This window comes from Polypterus senegalus, chromosome 1 (genome assembly GCF_016835505.1).
Source record: "Polypterus senegalus isolate Bchr_013 chromosome 1, ASM1683550v1, whole genome shotgun sequence".
NCBI lineage: Eukaryota > Metazoa > Chordata > Cladistia > Polypteriformes > Polypteridae > Polypterus > Polypterus senegalus.
In genome coordinates, this window is record NC_053154.1 from 199355156 (window position 1) to 199374395 (window position 19240).

At 39.4% G+C, this 19240-nt stretch overlaps 1 protein-coding gene across 1 annotated transcript in view; it reads left to right on the forward strand.

Moving 5' to 3' along the window:
- Positions 1–233: 233 nt before the first annotated feature.
- LOC120541011 (phosphatidylinositol 4-phosphate 5-kinase type-1 beta-like) overlaps positions 234–19240 on the forward strand; it is a 153568-nt gene continuing 134561 nt past the window's right edge. Inside the window, exon 1 of the mRNA XM_039772279.1 lies at positions 234–867. Within this exon, the coding sequence (XP_039628213.1) occupies positions 834–867 (34 nt within the window). The 5' untranslated portion in view covers positions 234–833. The remainder of the gene's footprint in view (positions 868–19240) is intronic.

Below are 19240 nucleotides of genomic sequence, written 5' to 3' on the forward strand. Positions count from 1 at the left end.
GGTAGGCAAGCGGTATTCCTGAATAATCATAGTCTTAATTTGGCTTTCAAAAAAAGTGTAAAGTCAAACTTAAAGTATAGCAGGAGTGTGTGCCAAAGAAAAGCACAGACGTTATGTTTCTTACTCACAGTGTGTATTTTTATCCTAGGTCTAATTAAGAAGTACGGCGGCTGCTCCACGATAATTTCGATAGGCAGACTGGCGTCAGTCAGAAAGTGAAAATAGGCGGAGCAAAGGGAGGCACTATAGCATTGGTCTCCAGCCCCTCCAGGCTGTGTTCCGGGAAACTGCTAACAATAAACGTAGCGGCGATCACAAATACGAAGAAAGGCAACCAGTCATAATGCTGACAGTCCCTACCTGTCAGCTATGCCTAACCATGAAAAGGTCGTGGCCACGCTTCCCCCAACGACTGCCAGCTGTAATCGTCTAGCAACCCCCTAGACGCACCCTGAGTCGCTTCGCTAAGCCGGGAAGTACCACATTGCCTATTGTCATTCTCACTCACGAGGAGACCGACGGGGAAGGAAGGTCGCGAAGGGTCTCAGTCCGCCTCTTTGGGCCAAAGAAAAGCTCGGAGAAAAAAAGGCCGAATGAGAAGAACGACGCGTGTTTTTTTATTTTTAAACAGCCGTCTAATAAGGGGCCAGGATTTAGCTTGCTTTGTGTTTTGGACTGTGGTTAAATTCATTTGGATCTGAAAATAAACCGACAGGATATAGGTGGTCGCACGGCGGCAGACGAAGAGTGAAAACAAGCGGCAGAAAAATAAAAAAAACAACACAAAGCGGGAGAAAAGCAAAATCAAAGGGAGCGAGGCCTCACGGGGCAAGATGGCGACAGCGGCGGGCCCCGGCAACTCCACAGGTAACAACAAAAACACATGTTTATTGAATTACAAGAGCCCGACGCGCACGATACACAGGGGGGATTGGGCCAACAGGCTCGTGCTTATGCACACCCGGCTAATAGAGTTAAGACAGATTTTTGGGGGTTTTATTTATTCCAACAAGAAGAAAGGGAGTTAGGATTTAAGCCGGAGTCGTTTGTAATAATAGAAATGCCGATTTCCACTTTAAGAGACTGTATTCTATTTAGATCAGGCCTGTTTAAAATAAAACGGGCAAAACAAAATACCAGATTTCGTAAATGGCATATTTGTATTGGTCTTGCACCCAGTAGTCCGGTTAGGGGGCGAGGAGAGGGGAATCTCTTTGGGGCACATCGTAAGAATGGCTGGTTTTGGCTTTTTTGGTAATTGATAATCGTTGTGAGAACGAATTGCTTGCGTGGCTATGAGGATCGCCATCATATGGCGATGGGTAAAGCTGAATAATAGATTATTACTAACACGCCACATTACGTCTGGAATTCACACGCTTTCCTATTCTGTATTTGTTGTAGAATTTTATAGTTATGGTGAATGCTTAAGTCAGGCATTAGAAACATGGTTAATAGGGGTTTAAATTAGCAGCTCGCACCTTTGCCATTTCAGTTGTAATTGTAGGCCTCTCCGACTGTCAAGAGCAGTGTGTTCTGTTGGACTGTACTTTTTTTTTAGTAACAGTCCCATCAACCCTTGTTATTTTGTTGTTTTACAGTTCTTTTTGTGTGTGCGTCATGGCAGTCATTGGCAATCGACCAGAGGCTTCAGTTGTCTCAAAACTGACATGTGGCTCTCATATTGCTTTACTTAAGTACGCCTGTTTCTATAGCTTTTGGTCGTTTTTACGAATTTTGGATGAAAATTTAAAGATATAGATGTGTAGCGTTTGGAAATGTTTAGTTAAGGGGTGGTACATATTATCAATTTAGAGAATTCCTCTTTTTATCTGGGCTGTTTCATTCACCCATGGTATTATTTAGCTGTATATGCCCTCATTGTACAAACATTGCCAGTCGATTTACAGCAGTTTAACAAGTAATGCGATTTTGTGGTTTTTGCTTAAATTTTCTCTCGTATTTTCTTAAATAGCTTCATTATTTAATCTGTTGCTTTCTAATGATCATGCAATTAAAAATGATGCTGAAATAGCTTATTCTGTACAGTATTCACAATAGTTTGCCCCAGTGTCTGCTGGTTTTTTTGTTGGTGTACAATAAAAATATAACTTTTATTTAAGGGTGGCTGGGCCTGCTGTGTTACAGTTCTTGCATGCAGAGTCCAAATGTGAGTTTCACCGAGTTCTTGTGTTTTCCTCCGGTACTAGCAAAGATACAGGTTAAGTGAATTCTCAGATCTTAAACTGGCACACTGGGAGTGTGGACAATGTGATGGACTGATGCCTTATCCAGGGTTAATTCCTGCCTAGGAACTGTTATCATAATTGATTTAATTCATCCTTCTCTCTTGGAATGAAGGATTGATTGATTTTATCTGTTAATCAGTCTGTCTATTTGGTAATTACATTTTTTGTTTATCGGACCTTTCTTAGCACTCATTTAGAAATTAGTGCTGGGCAGCGATTCAAATTTGTAATCAAGATTAATAGCAGACAATCACAACAAACAATTATGTGCAAAATTCAATAATGAACTCAAAAGTACTATATGGCCTGTGTTTGGTTTGCAAACACTTGGTGATTTTTACAGCAGTTATTCTCTTTACATAGCAGTTTAAACTATTTCATGTAAATCTCAACTTAAACATTAATGTAATCAAATCAAATATAAAACCAAGCTATTTGCCACTGCCAGGGCATTAACATTTTATCCAGTTTTTTATGGAAAAACAAGTTACCCTCTGAGTCCAGTGCCACAATCACATCATTATTACGGGCACCTTCCAAGCAACAACAAGTTAACATTTCTAAATCTGTTTTCTTTTTAATCTGAATAAATACCAACAGAAACATTTTTTCTTTTTTCAAGGAGCAGCATACACGGTCTATGTTCAGCAGCAACTCTTTGGGGGCTAATGTGTTTTCCAAAAAACTCAGTTTTCTGAAAAGCACACAAAGCAATGGTTTCACACATAAATCAGCATAAGGAGTCTGCTGCTGCCTGTTGTGCCTGCTGTCGGCACCTACTTGCAATTTGCGGCAGAGCAGCTGCGCAGATGCTTGCTCGACGGCCAGTAGGAATGCACAGTTAGTTGGCTGCCTGACTGTCTTTGTGAGACAGGTGCGCAGGGGTGGCAGTTGCAGTGAGATGCAGTATGGTTTGTACCTCCTGTCATTGTCTGTCCTCCCAGGCGAACGTTGCCATAGGTGCATCAGCTACACTAACGTGTTCAGGGATCGATCAGCTGATACCGGTACCTCACTTTCGTTTTTGATCTACATCTCCAGATCACTTGCATCAAAATCGGAGTCCGACAAATCAGTCTGGTTCAACGATAATAGAAAAAAGTCATCCATGGATTATTTTGCTTTGAGCATTCATTTTGCTATCTCTCCACATGCCATTTTAGAAGCAGTTTGCTCTTTGCTGCTCTTGCATGCACAGGGAATCAAGGTCTAATCAACAAAGCTAACTTTCCTTCTCGCAAACGCATATCGAACAGCACTGTATCAAGATGATCACTGATCTCTATCGATCGCTAGTGAGAATAGGCTTTCAAAATAATAACAACAAAAACTGTGTTAATGTGTGATAAAATTGTTGCCATTAATGTGTTAGGGCGATAACACGTTAACTTGCCCAGCCCTATTAGAAATACATTTTAAATTTTAATTTTCATAGTTGTCTGTGTATTGAAGGAATAATTACTTTTGTGCTAAGTTTATTTTGCTGTTTAGTCAAGGGCTTGAGTTTTCTTTTTGCCCTCTGTATTTTTTTTAAAACAGTGTATAGCATCCATTATTACTAATGTCTTTGCTGTGATTTAAATTTCCTGCTAAATGCCGCTATTGAATACTTTCGTACATTGTAGCAGAGAAGAATTTCTATTTTTCAGTTCATTTCATACAAAAATGTTGCACAGATCAAAATATAACTAAGGCTAACTTTAATAAAACATGTCCAGAGTTCTATATCTTGAGCACTATAGGCCTGTCACCAATATGATAGTTTGAAACCAATCATTGATTGCGCTCTATTGAGGTGTTACTAAGTCAAGATTGGTTAGTTACAGAACTAAATCCAATCAAGCAGATATTTCCAGTACCAGTTGTAGTAACCTGATGATAGCAAGTGGTGTTAATGGTAACAAAGCTAAAATCAAACTTTGCCACCTTTTGTGGCTTTAGTGTACAATCATTAGCCATCAACAGCTGTCACGGGCAGTCATTTTTCTTTTTTATTATTAAATTTGTATATTAAGGATTTATATTTATCTTGATATTTTAACATTCCTTAAATCTGTTGGACTGTGAGTGGTGAAGGGAATGATAAAACTGGAAGAGGCAGATAGCCAGGGTGCGTTATGTAAGTGGTTATAGGACTGTTGTAAATACAGAAAAACAATCCTGCTGAGAGAAATGCCTTCTGAATAAGGTGAAGTCTAAAAGGAGATCTTCAAGTATCTGGAAATAGGAAATTATGTATAGTTACACAATTGGGGTTATGAAAGTAAAAATTATGACTAATTGGAACCTTTCCTGTTTTGATCTAAACAGTGTACGGAAATTATTAAATTGTAGTGTGCTGTGTTATTGCACACTCTGCAGCTTAAGGTTAAGACTGGTACATGTCTAAGATTCTCACCTTCAATACTGTTTTGAATTTTAACAATATTTTAAAAGAAGTTAAACACAAGCCTTTCACACCTGGTGTAGGTCATTTTTGCCAGTTTACAAAGTCATTCTGTAATATTGTATGTCTGTATATATTGTACATATGCTGGTTTCCTATGTTTATTAGCACAAAGCAGGAAAAACACTGGGTCTTCAGTCTTATGAGATGAAAATCACTATGAAAAAATTAAGGTCCATCTTTGCATGTAGGAATGTTCTTTTTAAATAAAGTGGTCTTTTATGTGGTTTATAATGTATAGGAATTTATTAAGGGCAAAATCGTCAAAAAACAATACTGTTTTGCCTTTATGCTTACCATCTAGTGCAATGATCACTCACAGATTGCGATAAATTTCCTCCTCTTATGCTAGTCAAAATCATTTGAATGTTCTTGGGAAAGGGACTGCTCTCCCTTGTTTGTCTGGTGATAAAGGAGAATAATATAGTGTGCACAACATATTTTGCAAAACTGCACTTGTAAGACCAGTAGGATATGAAACAAAAGCAGTTTTACATAGATCTGTATTGGGAAGCTGTAGTTTGAGTGACTGTGTGTCAGCAACCTGTTTGTAACACTTTTTTTCTATATTCTAAAAATAGTGTTGTGGTATTCAAAATACCACCATAATTAAATGAAAACATTAGCTTATCATGTTAGTCAATTATACAGAGATATGTCCCACTTTAAATTTGCAGCTTACATTCACCCCTGTTTATACCATTGCTTTCTTTAATTGTTCTATCCAGTCCCCTTTTAATTAACTTAAAAAGAAAATATTTGATATTTATTCGTACATGCCTCATATTTTTAAAATACTGTAAGTCTATAAGAGTTTACATAACTGATTCTGGTGGGCCTGCATTGGCTATAGGTTTTTGTTTTGATCTGTTTCTCAGTCAGTACCCAGTTTTCTTGGTTTATTTCACCTGTCATTTAACTAGATATATTCTTCTATATACTTGATGTACTTGTTACCATTCTGCACTCAAAGCTGATTGCTGAATAGTATTACAAACTTAATGATAAAATGCAGGGGGGGCAACAGTGTTTACTTTTTCAAAAACAAAAACCCAAGGCTATGCACTGAATTAAAAAAACTGATTGCACTACTTTTTTTTTTTTTTTATCTCAGATTTATTATCATTTGTGACACAGTCCTGTTTCTCTGAAGCTATTTACAAAGCTGCATGATATTTGTTTTCCCTGTTTCTAAGGGCCGGTTTATATTTAACGCTCATAATGCGTATGTGCATGCATCATGGCTGCCACGTGTTCCTAGTTTTCATTTGATGCGTCCTTTGAGCACGTCCTCAGAAATTAAATATGATGTGTGTGCAAGTTGCAGTACCAGCAAAAAGTCAGGGAGCGCAGCGCGATCACGTCAGAACATGATGTCAAAGTCTCTGTTTACTATCAACATGTGGAGAAAGCCGCTTTGCAGATCCTGCAGGATCAATTTGCGTGCTTTGATGTTTAATGAATGGTTTGACATGGTGAAACAAAATGCAGATGTACAAATGCATTCGTGCTGCTTTCATATTCAAGCATCACATATTCCCTAAAGTAATGAGACAATACATTTTAAAAGTCTCACATACCATCTTCGGTGCAATCTTTTTTTTGCACCTTCACAACAGCATCAAAATGTACACCAGCATATTTCAGCCACAGAGAGAAAAAATTAGGGACACAGTGAAAAGGTCTATTTTGTGATTTAAAATGGAAATTTCAGCTTTAATCTCAATGTCCACTTTAATCTCATACTTTATCGTTGAAGTAGACTATCGTAAATTTCATCTTAAAACCATCCTAGTTGTTAATTGCTACAAGCTCCTGGGGCTTCCTCCTCAACTGACAGCAGCGGCAAGCAGCAACGCCACACATGAACACATTTAAATGTTTGATATTCCAGCTCTCTGCACATGGAATCCTTAGATTTATACTTGATGTCACTTTCATGGTGATATGAATTAAAGTATGTGTATTACATTTTACAGGTAAATTGTTAACTTTATTTAAATATTGAATACCGTTAATAATTACACATGTGGGGGTGGTGCAGTGGTGGAGCAGTAGCACTGCTGCCTCGCAGGGAGTCCCATCCCTGGTGTTCCCTGTTTGGAGTTTGCACGTTTTCCTGGTGGATTTCCACAGTATGCTGAATTTTTCTTCCAAGGACATGCAGGTTTGGGGACTTAGTGCCACTAAAATGACTCCTGTGTATGTGTGTGCAGTGTATTCACCTTGCAATGAGCTGATGCCACGTCCAGGGATTGTTTCTGCCTCATGCCCAATGTCTGCTGGAATGGGTGCACCCCTGGATTAATGGTTTTAATCATTAAACATCCATCCTTCTCAGTGATTGTGGCAAGGTGTCCTTGGGATTTAATGGATGTTTCAGACAATTCACAACATAGTGAAGCTGAAAATTTTCTCACTGTGATGATATCTTGCACTGCCACTGGGTGGAATCTTCCAGATTTATGGTAAAGTACACGTGCAAGTATAAACAGTACAATGCTTGCATGGAAGCAGCTTCCACAGGAGCATGCATCACATGAAGTATAAACCCAGCCTAACAGTGCTTGATTCTTGAAGGGAGAAACCACATCTCCAAACATGGCCCCACAATCCCCCAATGCTGTCTGCAGGTTGTCAAGGAATTTTAAAATGTAAAAGTGGGTCCCAAGTAGGAGCGCATAGGTGTGCATGGTCAGTGCAACCAACACAAGTTAAACTAGCATAGCTGTATCATCCAAGGTTTCTGCAAAAGTTGCAATATGACAAGAAAAGCAACAGATGGCACGACATTAACACCGTCACCAGTTACATAGCAAAAGATATCGTGTTATTTCAGGCGATTTGAATGGGATGGTTTCAAACAACTTTTGAATAGTCGACTCAAGGTATATACTGTCTGACTGAAAGTATTCCAGTCAGACAATTTTGCCTAAATGATGTGATTCATGTTACCAAACTCTTGATGCATAAACTGCAGAAGGTTTCACATTTTGCCCCAACGACAGATTTATGGTCAAGCCGAACATCTGGGCCATACCTATCATCAGCAGTGCATTTTTTCGATGAAACCAGGCAACTGCAAACTACTGTTTGCAAACATCCTACTTCCCAAAAGACCATACAGGCAACCTCATTGGGCAAGGTTTTTAATTTAAAACTCTCGCATAGATCCCTGCCCTCATGCCCTTCTCCATGCTGCCCCAACTCGTGTATAAAGTTTGTACAATAATAACAGTGTTAAAGTAATGGTGAAGCAGAACAGAGACACAATGCCTGCCTGTAAATCCCAACTGTTCTGTTCAAACTGATGTATACATTTGAATCAACCACTGTTGGGTGAAAAAGAAAAAGGTGTTTTGGCAGCTATTTAAAAAAACAAAAAAAAAAAAAAAAAACACAGGAATTCAGAGAATGTGAGTCTCTGCACACTGCCATTGTAAAAGGGATCATGAGTTACTTGATAATACCTGGGGTGTACAGTGATGTACAGTTAAGTCCATAAATATTTTGACAGACAACCTTTTTTAATTTTGGTTCTGTACATTACCACAATGAATTTTAAATGAAACAACTCAGATGCAGTTGAAGTGCAGACTTTCAGCTTCAATTCAGTGGGTTGAACAAAAAGATTGCATAAAATGTGAAGCAAATAAAGCATTTTTTAACGCAATCCCTTCATTTCAGGGGCTCAAAAGTAATTGGACAAATAACTGGAAATAAAATGTTAATTTCTAATACTTGGTTGAAAACCCTTTGCTGGCAATGACAGCCTGAAGTCTTGAACTCATGGACATCACCAGATTCTGGGTTTCCTCCTTTTTAATGCTCTGCCAGGCCTTTACTGCAGCGTCTTTCAGTTGCTGTTTGTTTGTGGGCCTTTCTGTCCGAAGTTTAGTCTTCAACAAGTGAAATGCATGCTCAATTGGGTTAAGATCAGGTGACTGACTTGGCCATTCAAGAATTTTCCACTTCTTTGCTTTAATAAACTCCTGGGTTGCTTTGGCTGTATGTTTTGGGTCATTGTCCATCTGTATCATGAAACGCCCAATCAATTTGACTGCATTTAGCTGGATTTGAGCAGACAGTATGTCTCTGAACACCTCAGAATTCATTCGGCTGCTTCTGTCCTGTGTCACATCATCAATAAACACTAGTGTCCCAGTGCCACTGGCAACCATGCATGTCCAAGCCATCACACTGCCTCCACCGTGTTTTACAGATGATGTGGTATGCTTTGGATAATGAGCTGTTCCACGCCTTCTCCATACTTTTTTCTTGCCATCATTCTGGTAGAGGTTGATCTTGGTTTCATCTGTCCAAAGAATGTTTTTCCAGAACTGTGCTGGCTTTTTTAGATGTTCTTTAGCAAAGTCCAATCTAGCCTTTCTATTCTTGAGGCTTATGAGTGGCTTGCACCTTGCAGTGCACCCTCTGTATTTACTTTCATGCAGTCTTTTCTTTATGGTAGACTTGGATATTGATACGCCTACCCCCTGGAGAGTGTTGTTCACTTGGTTGGCTGTTGTGAAGGGGTTTCTCTTCACCATGGAAATGATTCTGCGATCATCCACCACTGTTGTCTTCCGTGGACATCCAGGTCTTTTTGCATTGCTGAGTTCACCAGTGCTTGCTTTCTTTCTCAGGATGTACCAAACTGTAGATTTTGCCACTTGTAATATTGTAGCAATTTCTCGGATGGGTTTTTCTGTTTTCGCAGCTTAAAGATGGCTTCTTTCACCTGCATGGAGAGCTCCTTTGACCACATGTTGTCTGTTCACAGCAAAATCTTCCACATGCAAGCACCACACCTCAAATCAACTCCAGGCCTTTTATCTGCTAATGACATAACGACGGACTTGCCCACACCTGCCCATGAAATAGCCTTTGAGTCAATTGTCCAATTACTTTTGAGCCCCTGAAATGAAGGGATTGTGTTAAAAAATGCTTTAGTTGCCTCACATTTTATGCAATCTTTTTGTTCAACCCACTGAATTAAAGCTGAAAGTCTGCACTTCAACTGCATCTGAGTTGTTTCATTTAAAATTCATTGTGGTAATGTACAGAACCAAAATTAGGAAAAAGTTGTCTCTGTCCAAATATTTATGGACCTAACTGTAAATCCACTCGAGGCGTAGAAAACACAAGACGTACGTTTTCCACAAATTGGGAAAACTTGCGAACAAGAACCTTCACCTCCCTGCCTCAAGCAGCCCTTCTGAGAGGGCTTCAGTACTGGAGGAAATGTAACAAGTAACCATGATGCTCTGAAGCCAGATGCTGTGGACAGACTGGTGTTTTTGTCACACAACTTGTATTTTCCTCAGTAGAATTGTTCTTGTATGCTGCACATTTATTTATCCTGACTGTAATGTTCATGCTCTGTAGTTCAATTATGATTAGCATTTTATTTCCTTTGGATCCATGTCTTGTTTACATTAAGGGTAAATACTGTAGCTGTTTAAAATGCTCTCATTATAATAAAGTTGGTCTTAGTGCAAATGTTTGTGTAAATCCTGTAGGCCAGTTATTGTTTACTCATACTTGCACTGTTTGATCTCAGTAATACTTTGACTGTTGATTTTAATGTTTTTTTGTTATCTTCAGTTTTAAGTAAATAAGCAAGACCTGTTTTCCTTAACTGTTGTTTCCATAAATTTCATTAGTAAGTTACAAATAATATCTTACTAGCAAGACCAAGCTGGATCAATAAGACTTTTACAAACACATTTTAAAGGAAGTATTGTCTAATTATTATTATTGTCAAAGTCCCAGAAGATCTATTACTTTTTTGTCAATATCGCACACCTCTAGTCCCAAGGCCACAAAGGCTGAGAAATTCTACTCTTAAGATAAACATTGTAATCCAGAAAGACAATGAAATTGATATCCTAAAGTGGTTGAAGGAAAAAAATGCAGCAGTTGCTATGTTTGATGACACCTTTATTGATACTCTTGTTTTAAACTTTCTGAGAGCTGATGAAATCATCTTCAGCAGTACACTGCCTGATGTTAATTGTTGTCCCCACCTTGACATTTGCACAGAGTTGCAGATAAGATAAAGAGGATTGGACAGTAATGTATTAAATACCTTTCTTACTAGTTCAGTTTTGTGAAATTGGCTGTGCTCATGGCCCTTGAGCATGTCAGGCACTTGCTAAATGTGTTTTCTTTGCTCATTTCACTTCAGTTCTGCAGAGACATTTCATTTGCCTAAACTGGCCTGACACATTTCTCTGTGTGATCACTGTCTGCGCTGTGCAGACTCAGGAGATACAGTGTAGTATTTTCCCACTTGCTAGAGCATTATTGATGACAAATATCCCCAAGAAATGAAGCTTATTTTGTATTTTCTGCAACATCCTCAAATTTTCAATTAAATTAGTCAAAGTGTTTAAATTGTATATTTTTGTGTGTGGGGTTTGTTTTTTTTTAAATTAGCCCTTAATTTTTGTAATATCGAAATGTCTTTTCTTAGTGGATACTAAATTTCTTCTCTTTAGCTAAATGGAAAATATTTTTGGTGTGGGGTCAATCAGCCAACTTTGCATTTTATACATGTATAAAATTAGACAGTTTTTCTTTTTGTTCTTCATGCATTTGTACATGATGTGAGCAAATGCAATGACAATTTTGGGGATCATCCTTTTATCCAGAAAAAGGTCAGCCTTTCCTTTCATTACATTTAATATCATCCAGCCTTTCTTCTTAAGTGGTAATATCAGAGATATGGACATGAGCGAGCCTATGTTTCCTGGAGAATGGATTGTCTGACGAACAGATCGTAGTTAATGAGACTCAGACTGTGTCTCTGATATGTATGTGAGCAACACAGGGGTGCCATTAGGAGCAGTCTTGTCTCCTTAAAACTGTACACCTTAAAGTATCCTTAACACTAGGTTGTATTGCTTGCAGAAATTTTCTGATAATTCTGCCCTTGTGAGTTGTATTGTTAAGAGAGATGAAAATTAGTTTAAGAGAGAGGTGGAGAACTTTGTTTCTTGGGACAACTTAACATCAGCAAAACCAAGCAACTAGTAATTAAGTTTTGCCATTTGTCTGGTCAGTATTCAGGGAGTGGATGTGGGCGTGCATGAGGGTCCACATCAATGTCAGGCTGGACTGGACTTGTTAACCAGAGGAACTGTATAAGAAAGAACAGAGCAGACATTTTTCCCCTTGGGAGATTATACTTCTTTCATGTGAGAGCAAGTGTGGTTTTCTAGGCTGTGTTGTACTGGGCTGATAACATCACTTAAAGAGAGGCCCACTGAATCAACAAGCTGATTTAAAAGGCAAACTCAGTTATTGGATTCACACTGTGCCACCTGGATATAGTAGCGAAAGAGGGAATGAAAACAAAACTGACTGACATTATGAACAATGCTGCATATCCTTTCTCTGACAGGCCAGGTTCTTTCAGCCAACAAATTATTCAGCAGAGGGTCAGTGTTGCACCAATGGCAATAAGGTTTTTTTTTTTGTTTTTTTTTTGTTAGACATTCTGGTGTGTCAGAGAAGGGTTTGTTGTTAGTCATATTTTTTATCTATTTATTTATTGTCCTTCTGTAAGAAGTGAAGTTTCCCAGTGAGGCCAAATAAAATGCTAGCTAGCTACAATATGATTGTGGAATTTGATAGTATTAAAAAAACTACTGAACAGACAGCAATGTGAGCAAGTACAAAACCTGCACCTAGGCTTTTTAGAGGATGTGGAATTCCAATCTGTGGTTCATTTGCCTAAAAAAATCTGGTTGACCAATGCTAGTTGAAATTAATCTGCAAAGAAAACATTTACACTTTAAAGAAGATCATATAGGATATTTTGGAGGAAGAGTGTTTGAATTTATTCTTCTTTTACCCTAGATCTCATTAGTTTGGACCAGTGTGACAAACTAATGATTTAAAAACTTTCATCAAAAGAATTCATTAAAATAATTGATGAAGGAGAATTTTCAAAGGCATTAGTCATTGTTAATAACATAGCTCAGTTTATTTAAGTCTTAAGAAAGTATTTAATATTTTAAAAATGGCGTACATTTTTTGATAAATGAGCAATACTCGAATATCTCAAACATCTAAGTTAAAGCCATTGGACTGTTTTGTCTAATATCAGCAATCGACTATTCTCTCACCTGTAAACTCAAATCAAGCAACTTGGCTGCTAAATAAAGAAAGTTTGGTACATAATTAACTTTGCGTTTGGAAAAACTTGTGTTAAAATGGTTTAATGGTAACCTAACAGATCCATTTAGAGTGGGATTTTTTTTTTATTCTTTTTTTTTTGTATTTCTTAGAATTATGCTTGCTATTGCATGACATTTCTTTCTTGGTCTTTCTCATGGTCTATATAAGGCAACAGGTAGCAACCTTTTTAGTTACAATGCATTACCTCAAAATAAGTGTGAACTTTGTTTAGTATTTTATGCTTCTAGGGACAGGGACCTTGCTTTGGTTTAATGGACAAAATGTCTTTTGTGGGCAGTTTGCACATTCATGTGTTTGTTATTTCTACTACACAAGTTCCCCAAACCCCCCCCCAAAACACTTTTTCCTGTTGCAGTCCAAAGTATTCTGTTCTGGTATTGGGCAACAGCTCTTGTGTGATGATGTGAGCAATCATGTCCTCTGAATTAGCATCCAGTCTGTATTTTGACTGTGACTTACCCTGTATTTGTCGTTGCTTTCTATATTTACTGTTAACGTTTAGCATAATGTTTCTCTTTTACTGGGTCAGTGACAGCACGAGAGGTTCTGTTTTTTTTTATATTGGTAGTGGGTCACAGAGGGTTGCAAAGTTTGTCATAGTGGGTCACTGCTCTGACTATCGTGCTCAATCCCCCTCCAGCTTAAAGTATTGTGCTTGATTTGAATCCCTGGAAAATCCCTAACCTATTGGTCGCAAAGACACTTAAATGGGGGAAAAGTGTGGCTGTGACACCAAAAATGTTGAGAAACACTGTTCTGGAAGACAGTATACTTTATTTAGTCCTGCTTATTTATATAGTAATTAACATAAATATCTATTTTCCAGGTATATTACACAAAACTATTCATTATTTCCTTGATACCTGAGAACAGACTCAATAATTATATTACAAATTTTTAATGAAATGAAAAAGATGAACAGTGGTAAACCTGTTGTTTATTTCCTTGATGAATAACTTATTCTACTGTCTGTGAAGCTCTTGAATTGACAGCTGCATTTTTGGAAGTTTGATCATTGTAACCACATTTAAATGCAGCCTATTGAGCATTGTAATAATAGTAGCTGACACTGCTGTCACAAAGCTACAGGGGGCCAGGTTCAAATTTTATTCACTGTGTGTAATTTACAGGTACTCCCTCATCTCAAAGCCATGCATGTAAGGTTAAGTACTCTGAGGATAATTTACAATTGTACGTTAAGGTCTTAAAGATAGTGGCATTCCATCCAGGGTGGATTCCTGGCTTATTCTTGTTGCTGTGGAGTTCTGATTATGGTGTGAAATGAGCGAATGAATGAATGCATGTTATGAGAAATATAAAGACTGGCATGGTACTGTGGTGATAATGTTGAACTCTTGTATTTAAAATCACAAAAAGGATTACTGTATGTGTACTTTGTATGTACACTCACTCCATGTTGCATGTAAACATCAATTTTTTCTTTGGAAGTTCTATTTGTTCCCACATCTTTAAGATATCTTGTTTCTTTTGTTATTCTCAATTGGTCCTCTAGGTTTGTTTGCACCTGTGCCTCTTTCTTTTTATTTAATTCTATTAAGATGTAACAAACATGATTGCGATAACAATAAGCAATTAAAAGCTGCGGAATGATTTTGCTTGCAAATATGAGAACAAGCTTTGGCAGTTTATTTGTTTTTGGATATGGCTTTAGAAGATGTGTATGTTTGGGATAGGGTTTACATTGATGCATACACTGGCAGAGCTTGAAATTTGGCATGGGGTTACTTGTATTCCACAGAATGTTGTTAATTGCCACAAATTCTCATTTTTTATGCGTGAATTTCCTGCATAGATTTATTTGGTAATCACTTTTTATTAATATTTTTTAAATTACTATTTTATAATTGCTCCAAATTTGTTACTTAGGAATTGATTTTTTTCATTGTTTATGCTTTATTGAATTCATATTCATTCGATGTCGCCTTCCTCTTGCCGTTGCTCTTGACTGAAACCTACAGCTACCAAATTCGACAGTCGGTTGTTCAACGGAGTTACGAATTGAGCAGCGATAGTTGAAGACATGGGGCATGCAATGTCCTGTTTACACTCCTCTTTAGAAGAAACTTGACCAAGATTTCCTAAATAAAAGGCTAAAAACAGGCTAAAATATATTTTTGGGTTTCATTAATGCAGAAATTAGGGGATTTAGATTCCTTTGTTAATTTGTATTCAGGTTCAGTTTCATTCTTTTTATATTGACGAACAGATAGCTACCAATTCATGGCTGTGTTGATAAATTAAACGAAATACACAATTATCAGATCTTTTGAAGTGTTTATAGTGAGCCATAATCTATTGTTTAATATATTTTTTTGCTCCACCACCTCTTATCTGCAACTTCAAAGTGTGGGCTACAACTCCCATCAGCCAGTGCATTTCTCAATACAATTTCATCAGCACTCACAAATAAATAAGAGTATTAAGCCTAAATTTGAAAAGTAAAAATGCATATAAGGTTACAAAAAATGTTCAAGGATAAATTAAGCATTTTGAAAATCTGTCAAAGGCGGCCCCCACCTCATTAACTCTGAAAAGAAGGACATTATTATATCTTCTACTTCTTAAATTAATAACATTCATGCTTTTTATTCAACATTTTTATTCACCATTCACAGTTTTATGGTAATCGCTTAAATGTTTTGAAGCTGCAGAAAATTTTACTTTGACATAAAAATATTATGGTATGGATAAAGCGTTACACAACATTTTAGATTTTTTTGTATATATTTTACTGGTGCTTTTTTTTTAAAAACATTGACTAGTCTTTGTTTTTACCAAATATGAGTAAGTAGTTTGATACCAAGCTGAGCTCACCTTCTTACAATCCAGGAAAGTAATTTTGAAACTATGCAAACTTACAAGCCAGAAAGGAATAGTGTTATTTTTCTACCAAGTGCTTATTTAAAAGCAGGACAGTTAATGTCCCATACAAGTTACATGTTCCATGTTGATTAGCATATGCAAGTAACACTTGACAATTATGACCTATAAACCTATGGAGAATGTCAAAAGTAGACTGGTTTTCACTCAACACGTCTTAATCAAATACCATTTGCGTTGTCAGATTTGACAATTTCCTGTACCTGTGATATGACTCTAGAATACTAAGCAGTGTTTCCTTATAAAGAAGCCGAGTTAAATGCTCTGTGTTTTCATTCTTCTGTAGTGGACTGATTCGATTTCTTGATTTGTATGTAGGACACTGAGCTGGCTGCACTGAAAAACACCTATTTAGTTGTGCTTTGTTTCTTCATAAAGTCCTAGAGTTGAAAAAAAACTTTGAGAGGGTCAGCTAATTTTAAGTCATTTACATGTTTAGTCTGTATTGCAGCATTACTCTCAGTATCTTACTATTTTTCCTCACAATTACAAAGAATTAAAAAATTACAGCAATTTTAATAACAGCATATTAGCTTTCACCTGAATCTGTCACCTTAAATGAACTTCCCAACCACCCAAATATAATCATAAAGAGGCAGGCAAAGCACCGTCAAGTCAAGTTGGGGAGCATGCACTGGTACAGTGCATTGCCGCACCCACTACACAGCGAAACAACTCGGGATCCCCGTTTGCAACCCCCCAGGCAGACATGTGGTCCAGTCCCATCCTCTGGAAATGACCCTCTATTTGCCACAGCCAGCTGTTATGTGGGCGACCCCTTGGCCTGGTCCTGCCACCTCGGGTCCCCAACAATGAGGATATTGCGAGCCGGATCACCCTCGAGGAAATGCGCCACATGGCCATAGTACGCTCCCTGACAATGCAGGTAATGTGCCCCATTCGGGACTCCATGTGCAACCGCTCATTCGACACAAAAGTCAAACCAATGGTACCCAAGGATTTTCTGGAGAGACCCAGTACCAAAGGAGTCCAGTCTTCATCAGAGGTCACTGGATAGCATCCATGTCTCACAACCATATAGCAAGACAGGAAGCACCAGGACTCTAAAGACTTGGACCTTCGTTCTTTTGCATAGATATTGGGAGTGCCACACACCCCTTTCCAGTGACCTCATGACACCCCATGCTCTCCCAATCCATCTACTGACTTCATAGGAAGAGTCACTAGAGACATGAATGTCACTGCCAAGGTAAGTAAACCTCTCAACAAGGTCAACACTCTCTCCGCAAACGGACACACTGCTGATGGCTGTGGCCAAGAGGTCATTATAGGCCTGGATCTTGGTTTTTATCCAGGATACTCGCAAGTCCAGACACTCGGACTCCTCACTCAGTGACTCTGCGAAGATCACAGCATCGTCAGCAAAGTCAAGATCTGTTAATCCTTTCTTCACCAACAGATGTCCCACAGACGCTGGAACCCACGACCTTGCCCAACACCCAGTCCATACAAGCATTGAACAGAGTAGGAGCAAGAACACACCCCTGACGAACCCCAGAATCAACTGGGAAAAATGCAGAGGTCCTGCCTCCACTCTGCACAGCACTCATAGTACCAGTGTACAGGCCAGCCATGATATCGAGCAACCTCGAGGGGATCCCGCAAACCCTCAGGATGTCCCACAGGGCAGCTCGATCAACTGAGGCGAATGCTTTGCGAAAATCGACAAAGGCTGCAAAGAAACTGCTGATATTTGCGATTGCACTCCATGAGACCCCTCATGGATGCAGTCCATGGTAGACTTCTTAGGTGTAAAACCAGACTGTTCCTGTCGCTGGTAGGTGACCAAGTGATCATGGATCCTATTGAGAACAACCCTTGCAAGGACCTTATCTGGCACCAAGACCAGTGTTATCCCCCTGTAGTTGCCGCAATCCAGACAATCACCCTTCCCTTTCCAGATAGGGACGACGAGTCCTGTTTTCCAGTCAGTTGGGATGATGCTAGTCTCCCAAATGAAAGCAAAGATTGCTTGCAATGATAGGAGGACAGCATTACCACCAGCCTGGAGAAGTTCACCCCGGATACCACAGATCCCTGCAGCCTTATACCCCCCACTCCCCCCAGGGCTGGTTCACCACCTGTACAATCTCGGTGACAATGGGTGGTTCAAAGCTAATTGGAGGATCAACCTCAAGAACCGTGGACCCAGAGATAGCCAACGTTCTAGCCCGAAGATCAGCTTTGAACCAACTGCTCAAAGTAGCCAGCCCAGCGGGTCACAACTGCAGTGTCCTCCGTAAGGACCATTCCATCAGCTGCCCTGACTGCAACTCTCTATGGAACAGATTCAGATATGCATAATGCTTCGAGTCCTCTGTAAGCAGGACGTGGGTCGCTAGACCACAGATGGTGTGTCACTTGCTCACAGATTCCTCTAACAAACACCTCTTTATCTGCCCTCGGAGCCCTCGCAGCCGTCCTTCTCAGTTCCCGGTACAGACCAGATTTGCCATTGAGCCGTGTGCTGCAACTCTTCTCGATGAAACACCTCCTTCTGGGAACACCGGTAACGCCAACACAACCTTCAGGGTCTTATCATGGAAGGTCTCCCACATCACATTAGGATCTGCAGTCATACCTAAATCTGAAAGTTCCTCACACAAACTGTGTACAGACTCATTAGAAACAGCCTGGTCTTGGAGTCTGGCCAAGTCCAGGCTCATTTTCCTAGTAGGTGGTAACCTACTGGACCTAAGCTGAATCCTAAGAGTAGCAACAACGAGTCTGTGGTCAGAATTCACAAACCTGGCACTTCTGTAGACCCTGCAGTTTTGCAAGAGCCTCCAACGTCTGCCCACAAGGATGTGATCGATCTCCTTCACAGCACCACCAGTATTGGAGTACCATCTCCAACAATGCGGTTCAGGACACTGGAACCAGGATCCAGCAATTCGCAGCCCCCAACCTTTTGCAGTCAAGGAACATGGAGCCACTTTCACCACAGTCAACAGACCCATGGGGACCGAGACAATCCTCATAGCCAGCACTGTCTGTCCGTGCCAGTGGTTGCGTTGAAGTCACCCATGACCAGAGGAGTGTCACCTTGTGAGCACCCATCAACCACCAAGCGAAGCTGCGAATAAAATTTCTCCCTCGCCTAGACATCACTTACCGGTCGGAGCATACACTGAGACGCCAGACAAGGCACCCAGGTAGTGCTGTAATCTGAGTCCCATAATACGCTCGTTGAAAGGAGAGACATCGGACACCATCGGAAGAAGACAATCCGGTACAGCAACAGCTACTCCCTGAGTATGACAGCCATCAGACCGACCAGACCAATAAAAGTTGTATCCACCTACAGAGATCTGGCCAGTCCCCTGTTTGCGCGCCTCAGAGAGTGCCACCACTGAAATGCGGAGTTTATGCAGCTCCTCCAACAGCAGAGGAAGATGATCATCTTGCCAGAGAG